Source organism: Alligator mississippiensis, chromosome 4 (genome assembly GCF_030867095.1).
Source record: "Alligator mississippiensis isolate rAllMis1 chromosome 4, rAllMis1, whole genome shotgun sequence".
Classification (NCBI taxonomy): Eukaryota; Metazoa; Chordata; order Crocodylia; family Alligatoridae; genus Alligator; species Alligator mississippiensis.
The window spans coordinates 98,327,026-98,348,903 of record NC_081827.1 but is presented as its reverse complement, the minus strand read 5'-3'; the positions used below and the strand labels follow the sequence as shown (position 1 = coordinate 98,348,903).

General features: G+C 45.5%; 1 protein-coding gene across 1 annotated transcript in view; it reads left to right on the top strand.

The window, feature by feature from the left end:
* The window catches only part of FAM83F (family with sequence similarity 83 member F), a 28,736-nt gene extending 24,171 nt beyond the window's left edge, over positions 1 to 4,565 (top strand). Inside the window, exon 5 of the mRNA XM_006264023.3 lies at positions 2,628 to 4,565. Within this exon, the coding sequence (XP_006264085.1) occupies positions 2,628 to 2,683 (56 nt within the window). The 3' untranslated portion in view covers positions 2,684 to 4,565. The remainder of the gene's footprint in view (positions 1 to 2,627) is intronic.
* The last annotated feature ends 17,313 nt before the right edge of the window (positions 4,566 to 21,878 follow it).

The window sequence follows — 21,878 nt, the reverse complement described above, 5'->3', positions numbered from 1 at the left end:
AACTGCCTAAGAGGAAAGAATTTCTTCTCAACTCACCCCTAATAGGGATTGTTGTATGCCCTGAAGAATGTGAAATGGGGGGAATTTAATCAATTCGAAGTGGCCATTCTGGGAAATGGATGGAGACGTTTCTCCTGAGACCTAGAAAGCAAGGAGGATATTGGAGTGGAAGATGGGATGCAGGGACGGGCAATTATTTCGGGCGGAGGGCCGCTTACTGAGTTTTGGCAAGCCATCAAGGGCTGCATGACAGGCAGCCAGGGGCAGGTTAATATCAATTTTCCAAATTTTTTAGGGGCTCTGCGGGCCAGATAGAATGGCCTGGCAGGCTGAATCCGGCCCACGGGCCGCATTTTGTCCACTTCTGGATTAAAGTATAGTGATCAGCTGGATTCTTATAAATATTTTTGCCTCTGTGAGACAAATTAAAGCCAACATCATTGAGACTGAAACAAGGCATTGATACACTGGTCGATTTAGATCACAGCCAGCCTGCTTTTAGGATCTACCTTTTGGAATTTGGGGAGATAGGTGTGGATTTTTCCTTACCCCCACCCCCTCCCTCTTCCTCAGGACTGCATGCCTTTTGCGCAGATAATCTGCATTGCAAGTACACTGCTGGTCCTGTTCCTCAGAGGGAGGGAAAAAGGATGGCAATCATAAAGACTTACTGGGCAGTCCTCTTGGATGAATCAACTTGAGGACTTGCAGTACCCTCTAGTGTCAAAACTAGAGAACTGTGAACTCATTGATCTATCATCTATCTCTCTAAAGAGACCATTTAAGATGACACAAACCCCATATTTCTAACCCTTGACTCCAACTGTTGTAAAATAGCCCTCCTGCCTCCCTGAACCTGTCATTCTTTTATGTCATGGTGAAATGAGGTCAATAGTTCTTTGGGCCTGGAGCTGTAATGCAAGGCACTGAGTCCAATTTGAGGCAGATGATGATGGCTGTTTTATTTGACTCTCACCATGTTATACCCTGTAATGATTTATACAGGCAGCAAAAACTTCAAGCCATCATGAAAGCCTGGTGCATGTAGATCACATTGAAATTTTACACAAATACTGAAGGAGGAGGTGCCTGTTCAAAAGTGTCCCTAACAAATCAATCATTTGTGTAAGTGGATCCTTGGGACTATTGAGGAGGAGATGGCGTATAACTTATGCATTGCCTGTGAATTTGAACCATTGTCCCTGTCTTGAGCTGTTTACAGTCGAAAAACATGACCTTGGCAAGCTTACCTAATCAGTGAGGCTTGAACCTTATCCCCTTGAATAGTTCCAAAGTAATGATGGGAAGATCCACTAGTGGGATGGGGAAGATGAGGTGGGAGGAGGGCTTCTGCTAGGACATTGTCTCAGGTTACTGCTTTGAATGTTATATGTTAAATTAACCCTGGAGTTGGTGTTTTATAAATCTGAAAGCTACTCCTCCCATGCTCTTGAAAAATGGGATCCTCCAGGTTCCTTCATTCCTACTCCCTTCGCACTGGAGCCTTCCCTATTTTTCCCTGCAAATATTTCTTTTGCCTACCAATACTGCTACTGCTCACAGCTTTCTCTTTCTTTTTTTTCTTAGCATAATTCTTGAGTTTTACTGTTGCCTGCAGGGTTCTGAATAGCAGCAGCTCTGAACCTGACCAGAATCTTGTTAATTTTATGTTGCTGCTGCACTGGAGATGCTTGTCTGAAAATACAGGAAAATACTGCCTGGGTTTGCACCTGGTTCACATATTGAAGGTTTGCCTGCTCTGCCTATAGCTATACAGATTGTTTTAAAGATGATCTGAGAGTCGGTGTATAAAGTGAATGGCCCAGACTCTATACAGGTCATCAAAAGCTTCTTTGTGGAGAGCTGGCAACTAGAATTATTTGCCACTGCTTTAAAGAGAGGGCAGTCACTAGGAGCACAGGGAAAGGGCTGCTGTTCTACATACAGTTTGCCTTGTCTGGGATTTCTTTTGGCCCTGCATTGGAGAAAGGGTAGAAGGTGATGGCAGAGAAAAAGGCCTGAGAGTTGAGATTCAGCAGTGAAAGAGGGATGTAGAGCTTTGCAGACAAAGATGTGGTGCTTGACTGGATGCGGAAGAGAAGCAGCAGCCAGGAAGGAGGGTTAACTTCAGCGGCTGCATTTGGAATAGTTGGAAGATGGAGGAGGATTACAGGAATATGTCCAGAGTGGTGGCAGGGGATAACTTGGAGTAATGGGTTAAAACTAGGAAGATGAGATGACTAAGTGGGCTGTTTTGTCTCTACTTTTGGAGGTCTCCCATCCATGCAGAGACATGGTCTGGCCCTACTTGTCATCTGTGAGCTGAGGAGCCACAACTCAGACTCTTACAGCTGCAGACTAGGAAAGGGAACCTATTTTACTAGAGTGTGCAAAGCTGTCTAGGTTTTGTCTATTTTGGGTTTTTTGGGGGTTTTGGAATCCATATATGGCACTTCCTCTGTGTGCATGTGTTGATTTTTGCAGAAGGTAACAAGCAAAAACCCCTAGAGGTGTGGATAAATACATGTATAAAACGAGGGGTATAGAGAGAGAAGGTTGAAGTGTTTGCTGAAAGCTTAATTAAAATCTTATAATCTTGTCTTTATTTTTATCTATTTTTATTGCAGGTAAAAATTCCCTCACGGGAAATAAAACCAAACAGTCAGCCTGTGTGGTGTCCTAGTCATGAGAACCGAAGACCAGACAAGAGCATCTGATGGAATGTACAACTGTTTACTCCTTTACCGCCTGCAGCCTTGTTCTCACACAATGGTCTGTCAAACCTCCGTTTTGTCCAGGATGCATCTGGTACCACCAGTTCAAGCACGTGTGCTGAGTAAGGCATAGGGTCTGGATGGTTCCTATGTGAGGGATAGCAAGAGAAATGTTAGTTCATATTGAATAAACTGTGATAAGGGGTTTCAGAGCTCAACCTCATTGAGATGAATGTAAGAGAGCTTCCCATGCCTTAGTGCTACTTTTTTGGTCTGTCTGGCTACAGACTCAAAGCACAGCACTGCATAATTTACTATACTGTAAGGATGTATTGGTCTGATGGGGTAGAGGCTTGGATCACATTGGAAATTCTGGAGAAAATGGTAAAATTTGCAGATCAGGTGAATTTACCTTGTCTGTGGATTTCTGTTGTCCTTCAGCAGCAGAGACCTGTTAAAGGATGATTTGATTGTTGGGGAAGGAGTGTTTGGCTTCAGAGGACCAGCTGGCATGCTAGCTTTTCTTTTCCTGCCATAAAACCAACAACTCAGCTAGATGATATGGTAGCAACCTTTACTCAAGACAGCACAGAGGTTGGAATATTAGAGGTTGCTTCAGACTAGAGCTGAGATGCTCTGTGAGAGCTCAAGACTAGGACAGCAAAGTCCTGCCAAATTCTGAAGGTGAATGGGCAGAACTGAGGGGAAAGATGCAAGCAAGGACAGCTGCTGTAACAATTGGTTCTACTGTTAATCCTGTGACATTTTAAACAGAATAGTAAATAAATAAGTAAAAGTGCACTCTTGGAGGCTGACAAGAACAAGGGGGTTAGAGTATTTTTAGCTGTCTGGTTTAAAAATAAAGGATTCTGTGGATGTAGCAAAGGCGCAGGTTATTTTGCACAACCCATTGGGTTTGATATGGGAACTACCATTTTCCTTTGCCTTCATGCCATACAAATTACCACAATATGGTGCTGTTATGACAATGTGTACACATTTGATCTATTTATTTTTCTTATTAACTTTTTAATCCATATGTATATATTGAGCACAGAGAGAAGGTAAGTGGGCTTTGTCAAAGAATATAAACAAAGTTTAGCATGTGTTTCTATTGTACTTAGAATCCACAGTAAAAGAAATACCCAGTGGAGCATCTTGGAGGTTAGGTTACTTGGGCACTGTGGTTGCTTGTATGATGAGCAGGGATCTGGGTTTTCTGTTTCCCATGGGAAAATGGAGAAAAACGCGGATTTCCCCCTTTACCTGAGGAAACAGCATATTTTTCATTTTAACAGAGAAACCTACAGATTTTGCACTTTTGCAAAGAGCTCACTGCAGGCTGACAGAGTTCCAGCCTGCAAGGGGCTGGGGGGAAGTGTGAGGAGGGGGGTCAGGCAGGGGGCACCATGTGCATGTATATCAGGGGTGGGCAATTATTTTAGCTGGAAGGCTGCTTAACAAGTTTTAGTGAGCTGTCAAGTGCCACAAGCGTAGCCCTGCCCCTTGACAGGTACCCTGCCCCCTGGCCGCCATCGTGGAACCAGAAGTCCTTCCCCCCTAGCCCCTGATCTTTGCCACTGGAACTCCCTCCCCTTGCTCCCAGAAGTACTCCTTTTGGCAAGGGGGTTTGCCATCTTGGTACTAGAAAAAAACCAAATTATATTCTTAAATCAAACATCTGCTACAATATACATTAATTGGAATTCAAAAAATCTTTTTGTCCTGATTTATGCGTGTGCATAGTATACATGGAAGTGATTGCATAATAGCTTAAAATGAAGTCTTACTTTTGTATATTGGGTGGGGATGGAAGAGCGAGGGGGAATGGGTGTGTGTGGGTACAGAGTTTGTGGGGGGCTGGGTGTGTGTGGGTATGTGTATATGTGAGGTGTAGGGGAGGGTGTGGGTATGTGTATGGGATTGTGGGGGGTGTGGGTGGGTGTGTGTATGGATGTGTGGGGTGTGGGTGGATACGGGGCTTGTGGGGGGCTGTGGCACGTGTGGAGGAAAAAGGTGACTGGGGTGTGTGAGAAGGTGTGGGGTGTGCATGGTGAGGTGTTGATGCATGTGTATGGTGGGGTGTTCATGTGGGACCCCTCCTGTGAACATGCCTCCCACACACGCCCCCCTCTCTCATTGTGCACATTCCCTGCCACAGCAGGCAAAGACCCACAGCAGTGCGCAGTTCTGGCAAGCCCCAGGACTGCATGTGGCTGGGCCACCAGCAGAGAGGGGCAGAGCTGGCCCAACCTCATGGAGCCCTTGCTAGCCCAAGTCCCACACTCTGGCCTGCTCACTCTGTGCCCCACCTGCCGCCGCTATCCACCTCCACTTCCCCTGCTTGCCACCCTTCCCCTGTCGTTTCCCTACCTTCGTGCCCACCCGCCACTCTGGCAGCGCACAGTTCCTGGCTGTATGGCCAGGACTACAGAATGCAGCAGGAGCCAACTTGGCTCCTGCAGTTCCCAGCTGACTCCTGCTGCACCATGCAGTCCTGGCCATGCACCTGGGAACCATGTGGTACCAGAGGCAGCCTGGCCCAGCTGATACCACACAGTTCCCAGGTGCATGGCTGGGACCACATGGTGCAGCAGGAGCCAGCTGGGAACCGTGAGGGCCAGGGTGGGCTAGGCTGGCTCCTGTTGCGTCCTGTGGTCCCAGCCATGTAGCTGGGAACCACATAGTGCCAGCCAGGCCAGGCTGGCTCCTGCTGCGCCGGCAATCCTTCACCCCCTGCCCCCCGCTCCACCCATTCTTATCTGAGTTTTCACTCTCAGACAGAAGGAGGGCGGGGGAATAGTCCCATGGCCACCAGGCCAGAAGCCACTACTAGGCAGAAACTTCCATTTGGAAGCAGGGGGTGGGACAGGGCTGGGTGGGCCTTGCTGCTGCCACTGCAAGGTTCTGCCACCAGCTCCTCCTGCTACAGGTGTCTCATCAGATTTTTGACAGGCAGCTACTGGCTGGTAATAATTTTCTAAATTTTAGAGGGGCCTCGTGAACTGGATAGAATGGCCTGGTGGGCCAGATCCAGCCCGTGGGCCATATTTTACACACCCCGATGTATATACACATGGCCACCAGGCAGCCTAGAGAGCAGCTGCCGTGGGTAAGTTTGAGAGTGGGGGTGGAATTGGAGGCCCCCATACGGAGGGAGGGAGGGTGTTGGGCAGGGTTGGGGCTGGGCTGCTGCACCTGCTGCCCTCCCCAGGGGCCTCCACAGCCCAGCAGATCTGAAATGATGCTGCAGGGCAGAGCGGGACCACACAAGGAAGCTCCATGCTGCCCTGGGAAGGCATACCCTGCCTGCATGACAGTAGCAAGGGACACAACCCTGCACCACTGCCCCACTTCTGTCACACGGGCAGGGGGCTCCTTGCCAAGGCAGTGCAGAGCTCGCAGCAGCAAGGAGCTTCCCTGTGCAGCCCCGTTGTGTCCTGAAGCACTGGGTTGCACCCACTGGGTTGCAGAGGCCCCCAGGAAGGGCAGGAAACCAGAGCCTGCAGTGGGCAGCCTGCACCCACCCCCAGCCTGTGCACAGAGCATGGGTCTGTCTTGGCCCCCCGGGAGTGTGCACAGCAGCAGGGAGCCACACCTCACCCTTCCCCCCCAGCTTGAGCACACAGCAGGTAGGCAGCAGCAGGGTGAGGGAGCCAGGCTCCATGCTCCACTATGCTGCAGCAGCTGCTGCCTGCCATGAGCAGCAGCCCAGGCTTCAGTGCTGCTGCGGTGGGGCAGGGGGATCTGGACCTGGGTCCTTAGCCCTGTAGCCCTGGCAGCTGGGGGCCCCCTCTGGCAGGGCTCAGGGGGCAAGGGACTGTGGGGGGGGGGGGGGTGAGGTGCACCAGCAGGGCTGGGAGGATTGTGGGAGGAGTGAGGAGCACCAGCAGGGCTGGGGGGGGGGCTGTGGCTCGGGAGTAAGGGGCCTGGACCTGCATTCTGTGAGCTAAGAGGACAGGGGGAGCTCTGGTTTTCCATGATAAAAACCCCAAAATCAGATACCAGCATTTATAGCTATTTAGAATTTATTTTATGATAACGATTGAGGCACTGGTAAGTTTCCAAATTGCTTTGAAATTGTAAATATATCAAGAAAATATTCTGTTCAATTGATACCTATATATGTAGTGGCACTTTATTTTAAATGCAGATTCTGGGAGTTTAATCAGAGAATTTGTGATTTTTATTTTTTTTTTTTTATCAGGGAAAATCAGGATCCCTGGTGATGAGGCAGCTGCCTATACTTGACACAATGTTCTACCTGGAAGTTGCTTGCTATGGCAGTTTCCTGCTATCAGCAGCCCTGGCTTTCCAATGCCATGGGGATGGGTACAGTGTAAGGACCCAGATAGAATTCTCTCTGGCTACTTCTAGTGACAGGGAGAAACAATTGACCACTGGGCATATGCAGTATATTTACCGTATGTATTTGCTTGCCACATTTCCTTACCACCTTTTCCCCAAAAAATAGTCTTCCAAAATTGGGGTCCATGTCCTAAATGGGTGGGGACCCTGATTTTTCTGCCCAGATTAGCAGAAGTGGCATTTCTGTTTAGGCTGTGTTGAGGGAGTCAGTTGACTTCATGGCTCATCTACCTGATTCCTGACAATTGCTTTCCACTCAACAGTTGTTCACAACCCAGTCTCTTTTTTAATGGTTTTGATGGTCTGTCTTGGCGGTTTTGCTGAAGAATTTGCAGTGTAGCTACTCCTTGTCTCTCTTCTCCTATTTCACAGTCCTGCAGACTGGTTTGGGGTTTTTTTAGCTTTTTTCAAAATCCTAGATCTGTCCAAGTCCAGTTTCAGATTTTGGCTTAGCACCCAAGAAAACTGCTGACAGTTGAGTTGTGAAAGGGTTAAAATGGAGCCCCCGGGGGGGGGGGGGGGGGGAGTGAGCTGCTGATTAGACTTTCCCTGCTGTATGCAGCCATAACTCTGGAAAAGTTTGGTTTTTTTTTCCTTCGCTCTGTCTTCCCCAAAACAAGGTATGTACCTTATTTTGGAGGTGTGTGGTATGTGAGAAGATGTGGTAATATGAGTGGCAAGTGAGTTTGTTTTGTTGGACATACTCCATTAGAGTCTCCCTTTACTTTGAGAGAGCCATGGTACCTTTTCCTCCCTATAAGCATTAGGGCTGTGTGAAGCTTCAGGTGCTGATTCGATTCGGAAGAGATTCGAACCGATTTGGTTGCCGAATCTCCAAATCTGAATCAAATCAGGAGACCAATAAAAAGGTCCAAATCGATTCCAAGCTTTCCGAATCTTTTCCGAAGATTCGGAGATCTTTGATGATTCGGGCAGTCACTGGTGACTGAGCAGGGCAGCAGCCAGACTCTCAGCTGGTAAGTAGGGGGTGGGTGAGGGGGAGCTGTGGGAGGGGACCATGAGGGGACCCCTGCTAGCTCCCCCAGCCCCCACCATGGCTGCTGGGGCTACCCGCCCCAGCTCCTGGCACTTTAAAAAAAAGTCCCACTCACTGGGTGCTGCCAGGCAGGGGGGGGCAATCCCTGCTGCCCCCCACTGCCCCCCACTGCATGGGGGATTCTGCCATGAGCCCCCCAACTCCCTCTCACTCCCCCAGACTCCCCCCTCCCCCCATGGCTGCCCTGCCCACCCAAGCTCTGGCTCTTTAAGTAAAAAACCCCGGGACTCACCCTTCCTGCAGCGGCCTTGGGGGTTCGGGGGGCTCATGGAAGAGCCCTCCATGTGGCACGGGGCAGTAGGGATTGCCCCCACTGGGCAGGAACAATGAGTGCAGGGTTTGGGTGGGGGGAGTGTTCTTAAGGGGCTGGAGCTGGGGCAGGCGGGGCAGCCATGGGGGGGAGCTGGGGGAGCAGCAGGGGGTTGGGAGACTCGTGCAGAGCCCCCCACACAGTGGGGGGCAGTGGGGATCCTGCCCCTGCCCAGCAGCACCCGGTAAATTGGGAGGGTTTTTTTTCAAAGTGCTGGAGCTGGGGCAGGCAGGGCAGCCATTGCCCCGCTGGGAGAGCAGGTGGGGGATGGGCCTGGGTGATTCAGAGATTCGGTGAATCAATTTGGGACAGTGATTTGAATCGCCGAATGGAAGCACTGTCCCCTGAATCGGCCGAATCCGAACCCAAAGCGAATATTAGCCATTTCGCACAGGCCTAATAAGCATGTTAACCCGAATGTGAGTTGACAAATTTCTTGCCAGTGTAACCTGCTTGGGAAGCAGACTGCAACCTTCCATCTGACTCTTACTTAATGGCAGTTGTTCATAGAGGATCCTCTCCCCGGTACCACACTGGGGCTAGAATGTTACATGAACGGGTGACTTGTGCATAAAGCTACTTCCGTATGTGAGTGTTTACAAGGTTTGCTGCTTGTGAACAGAAGTGGCTTTTTTGTCTTGGTTCTGCTACAGCTTATCATCTGCAACTCCTTGCAGAAAGTGGTGCTGAAGGTTTGTTTTTTGGGGTTTTTTTGTAATACTACATGCATCGGGCAGGTCTTTCCTGCCCTGCAGTCATAAATAATGCAACACACATACTGTCCATCTCTAAGCATGTTCACTCATATATCATCATGTTTTCTTTTGAATTGGAGCACGTTTGTCACATTCTGCTCCTGGGTGTATATGTTGCTTTGGCTGTTTGGTTCACACTGACAGCTCCTGAGCTGGTAAGGATTGAGTGTCACCATTTCAGATGTCAGGAGATTTTTTTTTCCTCTTCCTCCTCCTATTTGTTTCATTATTTTACCAGGATTGACATTAAGTTTATCAAGCCAGGTTTGCTTTTCTTACACTTTTTTCTAGCTGTTAGGCCTCTGGTTTGTCTTCAGTCATATGGTGTTCCCTTATTCTCTGTCACAAAATATAGATACATGTTTTTATCTGACCATGTTTGTTTTGTTGCCAGACCCAATTTGCACATACAGCCATTTTTTTAAACTTATAATGTTTAAGTCTCAGGAATTAGTGTTTATGCCTTAAATCTAGTGTCTAATAGAAATCTTCAGTCTGATTATATTCTGCTTGATCACTTAATTTCCCACCAAATTTGCTTTCTTTTACATTAATATTACATCTTATGAGCCCAGTCTTTTAACAACTTAGGTGGGACTTTTTTTGGTCTAACAGACCTGAGTTTTATGTTTTAGACTGCAGAGTGATTTATTCCTATGCTGCAGCTAAGACTGGTTGATCTTCTACTTTGATTGGCCGCTTCCATGGCAACAGGTCTGGGCATAAGCGAGACAATTGTGATTTACTTGACCGGGCCCGTTCACTGCAGTTTGCAAGGTGCGTGGTAAACTTTTAGGGCTATAATTTGTGAAATGGATCCATGCCCTTCTGCCAGATAAAATCTAGCAGGGGGGACATTTGTGAAGGTTGTCAGCATCCCCCTTGAAGGCAGTCAAGGTGAGAGCAATCCTCATAATGAGCAATAGTTGGTCTCTTGCTAAGAAGCCATTTCTTGATACTGATATTTTTATTATAACCATGTGTCTAACCTTGCTGCTTTGGGGAAAGATTGTTTGGTTAGGTTACAACAAAGCACCTCTAACACTTCTCAGAATCTATTTCCTTGACCATTGCCATTCCAGTGAGGGGCCATCAACTCTGGACAGAGTCTGAGTTTACTCATATTCCTGGTACCTAGCAAAACTTGCCCATGTGCACAGGCTTTTACAAGGGATATCAAAGTTTGAGCTGAGGCTCTTTTCTCGGGGAGGTTGTGCTCTCTGGCTAACATTGTGCCAATTTGTTGTACATATTTGTGTCTTTCATGTGTATATGTGCCAAGAAATAAAAACGGACAGAGTTTTATAAATCAAATAAACAAATTCTTTACAACGTTAAACCCAGGTAGTCTGTGTTCATTGGCGTCATTTTAATTTCATATCTTTGGTAAAATCTGCCCCATAGATAAGAAGATTATAATTGTTTCTTTTTAATTCTGACTGGGAACTCTTTGCTCTCTGGATTGTAGAGTTGCCTTCTCTGTTGCATGGGAACATATTTGACAGATGTTTGGCTGTATTTGGGAACAGATATGTGGGCAGTTAAAATTCTGTGCGAGTCCCATGGTTGTGAGTAGCTCAAGACATACTCTGTAATTTTTTTGTTCATCCTCTCTTGATGGAGTGGGCTAGAGCAGATGCCCACTTCACTTTCTCCTCAGTTGTTCATTTTTCACTACTACTCTCTTCATGGCTTGTATCTTGCTGCTGTTGTAAATACTCTTAACTAAGCGCTACCTTTCTTTCCCTTTCCCTCTCTCGTACATAATTTGTTTCCATCAATAGTGACATTTCATTTATGAGCCTCAGTCATACCACTGCATTTCAGCTATACCCACTATCCAGTTATCTTTGATATTTAAGTAACTTTTCCAGCTCTTGTTACTCGTTTTCTATGTTCCCTTTGCTTGTTCTATGAAATACACATTTTTTTTTAATTTACAACTCTCTCACCATTCACCTCCTGACTTACTTTTGCATTACCAAGTACATTAAAAATGACTTGAGACAAGCAAAAACTCCTTGCTTCAGCCATCTTACTTATGTTGAAAACCTGCTTAGCACTCACTACCACTGTCTGCTCCTTTTGCTTAAATAGAAATCAACTTAAGCCAGAGAGTTTGTTCCTGGTGAAAGGCATATGAATTTTTCACGTATCCCAAACCCAATTCTAGAGAAGTAGCCTAACCATTGTTTTATTTCCAGTGTTTCCTTTTCTTTTCCTCCTTGTACTTGCCCTAGGAAGAGGCTCCAAGAAAATATGCTATACTAATCTCATATTCCCACCCCTTCCTTAATATCTTTCTTGCATGCTTTCAAACTTCCTTCTACAGAACAATTTACGAGTTCATGACCATTTTGTGTTCCCAAGACCTGTGTCCTTGCATTCTGTGTCATCTGTCTAGAGAAGAATGCCAGAATCCTCTTCAGTGGGAAAGGTTTGGGAAAGACTGGATCTAAAGATGCAGGAGGCATGTGGTAGAGTAACCTACGTATGCAAACATAACCATAAGGCTTTTATACCTGCAGTCAGGTTGGGAATGTTTGCCTAGCTCTTTGCACAACATTTACTTTGCATCTCTGTTGTAACAGGGCATCAGTGCAGAGTAAGTCAATATGTAAATCAGCAGCAGGCCAGATGTTTTTCTCTGCCTCTCTGTGTGGACACTCTTGGCTCACACCAAGTGTACCTACATATGGCCTCTGTAACAAGCCCAGAATGCCACCAATGAACAACCTCCCCCAGCTTGTGCTCACTCCATGCAGGCCTGAGCCTACACATTAGGGAGCATAAATAATTTGAGAGCAAGCCCAAGTGGCTCAATATGACCAAGAGTATACTCCCATGTCTCCCAGGCTCTCCAAAGCATAGTAGTGGAGATGCATACCTTCCCGAAGTTGCTCAGTGATGCTCCTGAGCCCTTTACACTAGTGATTTTGGCCTCATGGACCAGATGAATGGTGTGGGGTAGGTAGTCTGTGTGCTGGATCAGGCTCCACACACCAGGACTGGTCTCCAGGACCTAGCACTGCTCCCACCCAACCCCATGCCACCCTGCACATCCAATCAAGTATGCAGGGACATGGCCCACAGAGCTGCAGGCCAGATGATGTGGTACATGAGGTTGGATCTGGCCAGTAGGCCAGGTGTTGAGCACCCCTGCTGTACACTTTTTAATATAGAGGTGCAGATGTGAGTGAAGAGGGCTACAGAGAAGAATTTCTCAGGAGGCCAAACATATAACCTAAGAATACCTTTGCACAGGGTGCCTTGTTTTGCTTTCAGAGAAGAGCATGGTAGGTCACACCTGCTAGGTACTAAAAGTGCCCATGTGGGCATTTAGTAGAGAGTAATTCACATCCTAACAATGCCTACCCCGTTCAGACAAGTACTTAGACATGTTTTTAATTTTTTTGCTTCCTTCCTTCTCTTTGCCCTATACTTCTCCAAGAGCAGCTCCTAACTTCTGCTTTGACTAGTACAGGGAAGAACAGCACCTTCTGTCAGAGGGCAGTACACACCACTGTCAACCAGGATTGAAGGCAGATGTCATGACAGGCCACATAGAAGCATTCCTCCAGGTAGCTCTCCCAGTATAACCAGAAGTGACCATTAGCAGGATGTAGTTGTTTGCAGTCTGTTTAGTAGCCATGACAGAGGGAGGGCTAACATCGTGGTTCTGTGACTAGATCAGACCTGGTAGCAGGGCTGAACAGGAGACCTCTGCTTGGAATAATTCAATTTGTACCATAGTTTGGAATTGAATGATTACCTGGAGCAATCCTCCTTCATCTGTTTTTCATGCACCAGATGTCCGTACCCCCTACCAATCAGATGGAAGAGGTGTGAAGGCCAGAGTGGGAATGGGAGACACCTTAAACATAATACAGGACAGCAGCCAACTTGTCAGATATGGGAGTCCTATCCAACCACTGGCAGACATAATGAAGAATGAGCATGTGCCACATTGGTGTGGGATGCACGTCATGTTCTTGGGTCAGCAGAGCTGACAGCAGCCTGGGTCATGTTCTATTGTTCAGTTATGTTTGCTAAGAAAGCAAACTCTGTGCTTGGGTGGTGGTTGTACCTGGATTCTTAACAGTTTCTCACTCCTTTGTTCTGGAGGAATTTTAGCTAGGAGGCCTAGGAGCAATGCCTCTGCTTGTTCCTGTATGGCAGAACTCGAAAATCTTCTTCCTGTTTTGGGCTAGAGTCCTCATCACCTGAGACTTCAGTAAACAGCTGGGGATGTTTCATAATGATAGCTTCCTCTTGTTACTTCAGTGGTAAGGGAATAAAAGGAACAAGGAGGTTTTGGTCTTCTGTGTGCAGCCAAAGATGAGACTTTGGTGAAACTGTGGGAAGCCTCAAAAGTCTCCAGGTGTAAATGTAGCCTTGGGAAAGAGCACCTGCTGCAAGTATTTGAAAAGAAAACTGATTTAAACTTTGAAAGAACTGTTGTTTTTTCTGTTGCAATATTTATGATCCTTTCTTTATAGGTCAGGCAACCATCTCTTCAGTTATCCTTAATCTTCCACCAGAAATTCTTTCCAGCAGGTGCCCTGTGCAAGTACTTGCAGCACAGAGGCAGAAAATAACAAGTCTAAACAAAGTGGAATCATTTTTAGCCTGCTGGCTAAGTGCACAACATTTTCCACAGAAGGCTCAGTCGCTCTGATTTAGCATGGCCATTAGCGACATTGTACTGCCACTGAAAGAAAGGAAATGGCTCTATTTAGTGTACTAAGGGAAAACTGAAGTTATCATAGAAATTAGAGAAGAAAAAGACCATGAGGTCATCTGATCCACTGCCCTAGCCCAGTGCAAGTTTATTCTCCACAAAGTAATTTCTAGTGCTTTGTAAATGATTCCACCACTTGCCCAGCCTTCTACTTCACATCCCATGGGTAGGAAGTTACAGAATAACATTTTAATAGTGGTACAGTATATAGAAGCTCTGACAGACATTGCAGTGAAACAGTAACCTTTCCTCTGGTTTATCAAAGATCTGTGGTTGCCCTTTCAAGATGGGGACATAGTAATAAATACCAAGCAAAGGAAGTGAATACATGACTGGTGGTATGGGAGAAGTGCACTTCAATAAATCAAGTTTCCTGGGAGGAAAAAGGGCAGACCTTGCTGGTTTTTTGCGTCTTTCTAAACTGCTTTACAAGCGACTAATTTCTGATACAGAGCCAAATTGTACTCTCACATCACTAAACCCAGACAAATTGCATAGCTGCCTGTGGGTTTATGTGAGATTTATACTAGAGTTACTGAGAATGCATTTTGACCAACAGTTATCTGTTTGCATCCAAAGAGCCAGACTCATAAAGAAGAGAGAGACATGTAGGAGCCAGCTTCAGATGTTGTGCCCTGAAGCCAGTAGGTGGGTCCAGTTCTAGGCAGGTTCCATCCTGCTTTGAAATATCCAGTGTGAGTGGTGCTTGATGGATGTCATCAGGGCAGTTAGGATGCACTGAAGTCTCCTTGTGCTGGCCAAACCCTTGCTAAAGGTTGCAGACCCCTCTTGCTGGAGGAGGTCTGCTGGAGGAGTTGCAGGGCTGGCTCTATGCTCTCCTTGCACAAGGTCCGTGGGTTGGGAGTATTTTGGAGTGGGTGGAAAGAAGAGTGACTGGGGCAGACCTGCACCCTGGCAATGGTTGCTGAAGCAGGGCCGTAAGTCATGGTAGTTTTCCCATGGTTGCTGTAGTTTTGTGCTGAGGGCCAGACACCAGCAGGTAATCTAGCCACAGTGAAAGCCAGTGGTAAGAGAGCTGTGGAGAGCTGTTGGGAGTGGGCCTGCTCTCTTCTGCAACATGTCACTAGCTACATCTCACTTTTGCAGTGCCTAATAACTCCTCCAGCTACAGGCCCTTCCATCCATTCCCTCTGCAGCTGTTCTAAATACAGAAAAGCCCTTCTTCCTCTTCACAAAAAGACTCTGGTGATGCTCCCTTAGGAATTAGAAACATCCTAGGGCAGGAAAGCCATTCCCTCAATGCATGGGAGAGGGAATGGGAATGGTCTGGAAAGGGGTATTTGTGCAAGTCTTCAACTAATTGTGGAAGCTGGGGCAGCTGTGAAAACCAGGGAGAGGTTTACCTCCTCTCTGTCTTCACCCCTAAAAATTTAGAACAAGAGGAATGGGGGCCCTGCGTGTGTGCAGTACTGCATGGAAGGGCTCAACAGGCTGAATACTAACCAGCCCTACTGCACCCTGACACCTATTAGCATCTCACTGGACTTCCTGTGGAAGGAATGGAGAGGAGTTGCGGGTCTGTGAAAGTCCCCACTGCTCCTGGCCTGCTACCCATGAGCTTACTCTACTCCTAGGGAGATCTTGTAGAGCAGGAGTCCTATCTGTGCCCTCCCTTATTCCTCCCAGCAACAGATCAAATGGCAGCCTGAAGGAAGCTATTGCCAGCTCTTGGTCATGCAGGAGGTGCAGGAAGCTACACTTAGCACTCAAGCTTGGAGTTGGTTTAGCTGCCAACTGTCCTGGGACATGGGCCAGCACAGCACAATGAGCAAATCACATGATTGTGTTCATGTGAATCAGGTAAGATGGAAAAACAAGCTAAGATCCAAGAGCATCGCTTTTAGAGCTTCCAACACCAGCTGAAATTGGAGGTGCACGTCACAGAAACAGCTGCTGTCAGCCTCCCCAGAGCTGGCCAACCACCAACTCCTGCATGGCAGCCCCATCTTGCCGGTCCACCTTCCTGCCAAATGCTTACACATCCAGTGTGGGTGCAAGCTGTCAGCAGAGCTTCTTCTGCCTTTCTTCTCCTGGTACTTGAAACCCATGTCCACAGAGTCTCCAATCTGCTTTTCTTCATCCTCAGCCTCATAGCCTGGCGTTCCTTGCAGGACTCCATCCAAGATGGCTTAGCAGCTAAAAAGAAATGGGTCAAGAGCATGCAAAAGGAGTGGGGGAAACCCAAGAGGTGGCTGCTGAAGATCTGAGTACAAAATGAGGCACGTGGAAGATGACAACTCCAGTCTTGGGATCTGCAATCATTCCCCCTTCCCTCTAACAGTCCTTATCCCAGGCTTCCACCCCACCCAGTAACTTATCCCAGGCTTATCTCATCACTACTCTGCCCCTACTGTCTGTTTCAACTATTTCTCAGCTGACAAACTTTTGCCCAACCTCTGCTTTTTTCCCCATCTGTTTACCTTCAGCTGTTTATAATACAGCCTCACCAAAGCTATTCTCATTTGCTCTCATTCTCTCTGCCCCAATGCCTTCCATCTCCATCTCCCTGACTGTCTCTTGAACCCTTCATAATTCCTATGTGCCATCTCTGCCCCCCATACAGTAAAAAAATCTCAAGATCAGAACAGAATTCAAGAGAAGTTCTAAACATTAAAAAAGAGGATCTCTGCCCCACCTCAGATCTGATCCCACAGGTTGTAAGGTGAGAGCAGAGGTATACGGCCCTGACTCCCTATTTGTAACCCAATACACCTGTAATGCAGTTCTACTCAGGATGAGAGAGAGAAATCAATTTAATTTTTATATACCTAACCCATCTGGCCTTCATTTTTATTTAGTAGGGGTTGCTTCAAAAAGTATCATTGTGGATGCAGCTGCTGGTGGATCTCATGGTTTTATTCAAATTGGAGGGACTGGGAGTATTAAAGGGTAAGGAAAAGCTTGTCCAGAGTGTCATATGATCTTTAAATGCAGCAAAACTGCTTCAGGACACTGTTCTAGCTCCCCCATCCCTGCAAATAAAACCATAGAAATCTATTGATTTATCTGCAGTACTGAAAGTGCAATGCAAATGCCACCTTTATTTGAAACATTCCCCATGGAAAACAGCAAAGAAGGTGTTCAGTAAAGGGAATACAATATTGTCCAAAGTATTTCCTTCCTTAGCCATTTTTTCTCCCCCCAAAAAATACATGCTGATGTTGTTTTGTTGAGAAGTGAAGCAATGGGATGAGAATTAAATATTTTTCATATGACTTCAAATAATGTATTAATGATGTATTGTTTTAATTTTATCTCTGAAAATTGCTCTGAAAATGTATATGCTTTAAAAAACTGTGCATCTATTTGAGAGCAACTGCCAACTTATCAGTGTATTTTTTCCTTTGGTTATGGGATGGCAATCCCTGGTTATGGGATTCTCCCTCCCCCTCTCAAACCACTAAGTGCATACAATTGTTTACTGTTAATTGATGCTACTACAAAACACTTCAAGCAGAATATGTTATTGTGGAAGCAATATGGGGAGTCCACATACTGTTCTTAACTGGTTTGGCACTAAAAAAAGGTGGCTTTAAAACATTGTCTTTTTATCACATTAGAAATAGCCATGCTATTGGAGATGCCTGGCAGCTGCACGGAGTCTGGATGCTGAACACTGATGGTCATTTTTTCAGGCACTTTTTTGTGAGAGTAAGAATATTGGCATTAGTAATTTGGCCATTTTGCAATATGAAAAACTATATTTTATATGAACTTCCTCCTGCTATTTCATTTGGGCATTGTATTTATCATTTCCACCTTACATTGTTCTCTAGGAGGTTGAAAACACCTTTTCTTTTCACATTACCCCCATCCATGGATCACAACGTCAGGATCATCCAGTCTCGTCCTCTTTTTTTTTTCCCAAAGTGTTCTCATAAGATCCAGAAAACTGCTGGTACAACTTTTTCACCCTTTACTGTAGCTATGGGAATGGAGAATCTTCAATGAACATCTTTTCTTAAAACACATTCATTCTTTACTTAAATTTAAAAAATCAAGTTTTAAACAATCAGACTCAGTATAACTTGAGGGTCACTCCCTTGGTACTCATGATGCCATAATCCTAGTAGTTTTTCATTTCACCATAAAATCTTCCAGACGAAAGAAGGATAAAGATGATATGATTTTTCCAAGGTATAAAGCAAGCACAAAACACATACTTTCTGGCTGTCTTCACACACAATAGACTAACACAATGTCTTTCTTTTTTTCTTTTATCTCTTTATAGGTCATCTTTTAACAGCTGCTACGTTCTTTGCCAGCAATGGCTGTATTTCAATGACAGATAAAATACAGTATGTATATATAATTTGTAATGTGCTTTGGCATGAAAAGTGCCATTTAAATATAAGACAGAACTTGAATATATTAAAGATATTCAAAACACAGCCCATGTTCACTGGCAATACAAATACAAAAAGATGTTTTCCTTTTTTTGCTCCCCCACTAGGTATATTGCAGCTCAGTGCAACTGAAGAGGGAGGAGACTCCTCTGCTCTGTATGTCCAAAGCTTATTTTTCAGTGTAAGTAAATTGAAGTTCATTAATCATTGAGTGCTACTGAGTTTATCTGGATAAAATAATAATTTAAAAAACAGCTAGTAAATTTACAGAAATGGTAAGTACTTTTGATACATCAAAGTCAGAAGCAAAAAATAAACCAATATAGCAAATCTCAAATGATAGAGGATGTCCCTGATTTACATTTACTTCTCATGTCTACCCTCTGCCTCAGGTGGCCTGGCCAGACTCTGGAACTGTACCTATATCTCATATACTCTATTATTATTTGTTCTTGTAACATTCAAAATAAAAAAATAAAAAGGGGAAATGAGTAAAAGAGGAGTATATAAGTATTACATAAGAAGAAACATCATGATCCAAAGGCCAAAGAGTTGGTCACAAAGATCAAGGTGTCTCCCTGTGCGCACTCTCAGGCTGTGATCATTCTGAAGCTTTATTTGAACAGAATCTTATGTATGGGGTCCAATCCTGCTTCTCCAGCAATCAGCTGAAGTTCAGCCATTTACTTCAGTGAAACCAAGGTCAGATCCCTGTGGCTTGGTAGCAGGCTTGTTCTGTCACTGTTTTTTCACATGGTCTGTTCTACATATTGGAAACCTAACATTGAACTTATTACACTCTAGAGACCCCACAGGTGCTCAGTTTTCAGTTTACCTTCTTTTCAGAATTCGTATGCACCAAAAACAAAGCCTTTCACAAATCTCAGAAATGCACCTGAGTGCCATAGTTGTGGTATAGCAGTGACACCCTGTGGTTGAAGGAGAAAGGTACAGTACTTCATTTAACTTTTATCTAATTTCTGGACAGGTGAGTAGAGGGTGCAGCTACATGTGTGCTGTACAATGGTACACATGTGCTATACTATGGAGCTGACTAATTAACTCCACAGTAAAACATCACTGTCTACATGAGTGCCAGTATTACAGCACAGTAAATTAATTAATGCCACCATAATATAGTACTGCAGGGAATGTTACTATCTTATGACAGAATCATTTACTGCACTGCAAAGCATGTATGGATAGTGACTGGGACAGCAGTGCTTTGTTGACAGAGGAGTCCAGGGCTGGCAGTGGGCTTAGAGGGTCAGACACATGGATCTGCAGTTTTGGCACTCTTGTGCCCAAGCCAGCCCCTCTGCTATCAGACGCCACCACCCAGAACCTGGGGTGACCCCCTGAGCCTGCTGCCAGCTCGGGGCTGCTCTGCCCCTGCTCAAAGTGCTGTTGTCCCAGGCACACACGTAGATGCTATACTTGGAAGCAGCATGCTCTGAAGCAAACTGCTTTGGAGTTTATCACGTTGCACTAATTCCACTCGTAGATGCACCCAGAAACTGCGTCCAAATGTGCAGAGGTGTGCGCTTGCAGTGGCAAAAATAGTAGTGGCACAAATTTGTACCACTACTTCTTGCCACAGTGGACACCCCTGTGTGGGTGCTTTGTTGAGGGACAAATTTTTCCGCTTTGGGCAAGCTGCCCTTGCCTAGCTCCTCCTGGCTCCTAGTGTGCTGGAGGAGCTGGGGCACAACTGAAAGAGTGGAGACACTCTGGCCAACAGCCAGAGTCTCCCTAGAGGACCAAGCGTCTGTGCCTTCCGGTGCACATTCTTGTCATGTGCACTGCACCACGTTCTTTCCCAGCACTTTTTTCTACCAGGATTTCCCAGTTGCAAATGTTGACCCCACTCATTTTAACATTCCCCATGTGTGATTTATGGTGACACAAAGAGGTTTGTGGCATCACAAACCACGCACCCCTGCTTGTCTGGACGCAGTCAGAGAAAGGTAGTTAGCTGTCATGAGTGAAAAAGAGTAGGAAGATTGTTTTTGAAATTCACAGGGACTGTCAGCTAGTATAAGCACTGGCATCCTTAAAATACCCTGGGAAGTCTATCTAGGGATATATGTTTCCCTTAAAGCGGCAGACACCCCAGCAAACCCAATTTAGTTTTTGCAACTCAGATCTACCTTGTGAATGAAGCAAGAGATTATAGTCACTTTAATTTCAGCCTAGTAAATGTTTCCAGATTTGGATCTTCTATGCATGAGTCAAATCATGTACTGTCTCACTGCCCCTGCTTGTACCCCTAAAGGCCTCTGTCAGAAATGGGCAAACAATACAAAGGAAAAACTTGCAGCGATCTATACCAAGTACAATAAGGGGAGGGAGGATTTGGGTTGTATAATGATGTCCTTTTATACTGCTGGGCCTACAGTTTATCAACAGTATATCAGTGACCTTTGATTATACAGTAAACTGAGTGAGATGAACTGGCAAAGAGAGGGAAGCACTTTGTGCCTATGTACCTTCATTTTATTTTATTATTATGTATTGATTTATACAGTGGCTTTAAAGCCACACACAGAATTGTAGCTAGTTTCCCGGGGTAGCTAATGATGACATTCTTGAAGAATTAGGCTTGAATATCAATGACCATGGTTTGATGGGGAAACCTTCAGGTTGTTCAGCAATATTTTGTGTTTTGTACGTCTCCCTCTCATGCTAGCTGTCTCCATGTTCCTCCAACAGCTGGGTTTGGTCCTTCTATGATTTAGGCATACAGAACATATATGAAGAATAGCACTGCTACTTAGTTCTTATGTGTTTTTCCATGCTGGCTACATGTACCATTGTGTCTCACAGTTTGTTCCTTCTAGTGATAACCAGATAGTAAAAGGGGACCAAACATTATTTGCACTTTAGAGTGCTCCAGAGGCCTATTTAAAAATGTGGTAGGCAGGTCACATCTCTTCAGGTTCGTGGCCAATGCTAGAATGACTGAAATAGTACCTCCAAATAACCAGAAATTCTATTTGGTCAATGTGTGAAGTTCCCCACTGGAGATTACTGACTGAAAAGATTCTGATTATATGCAGCCATATGTTGGGTAGAATACAGAAGCTATTAAAATGATGACAGCATCCTTTTGCATCTGTTTAGGAACTGGAATTGAAAATCTGGAATGTAAACTTGGCACAGCTCAGGATTTATCCCTCTGCCTTTTCCTGCTCACACAGACAAACTCTGTACATGCCTCTCCCATTCCACACACCTTCTCTGCTGCCTTTTCTCCCGCTCTCTATTTTACAGTCTTCTATCCTTATCATGCCCCTATGCCTCCATCTTGTGAGGGTCCTCTTCCTTCTTTCCATTTTGATAACAGGAAGCTTGTTGTTTCCCATTTATGTTCCTTCCAGTCATTTGCTGTTGGCATACTCTGGCTTGCTGACCTCAACTTCATCTTTCCTCCTAGGAAGAGTCCTCTGCATTTTGCTTTAGTCTTCTGCTGCACCCTCTTACTTCCAGCTCAGCATTAACCACCAGACTTCCAGAAGGCAAATTTTACCTGATCATACTTACAAATTACGGTTTTGATGTTTTAA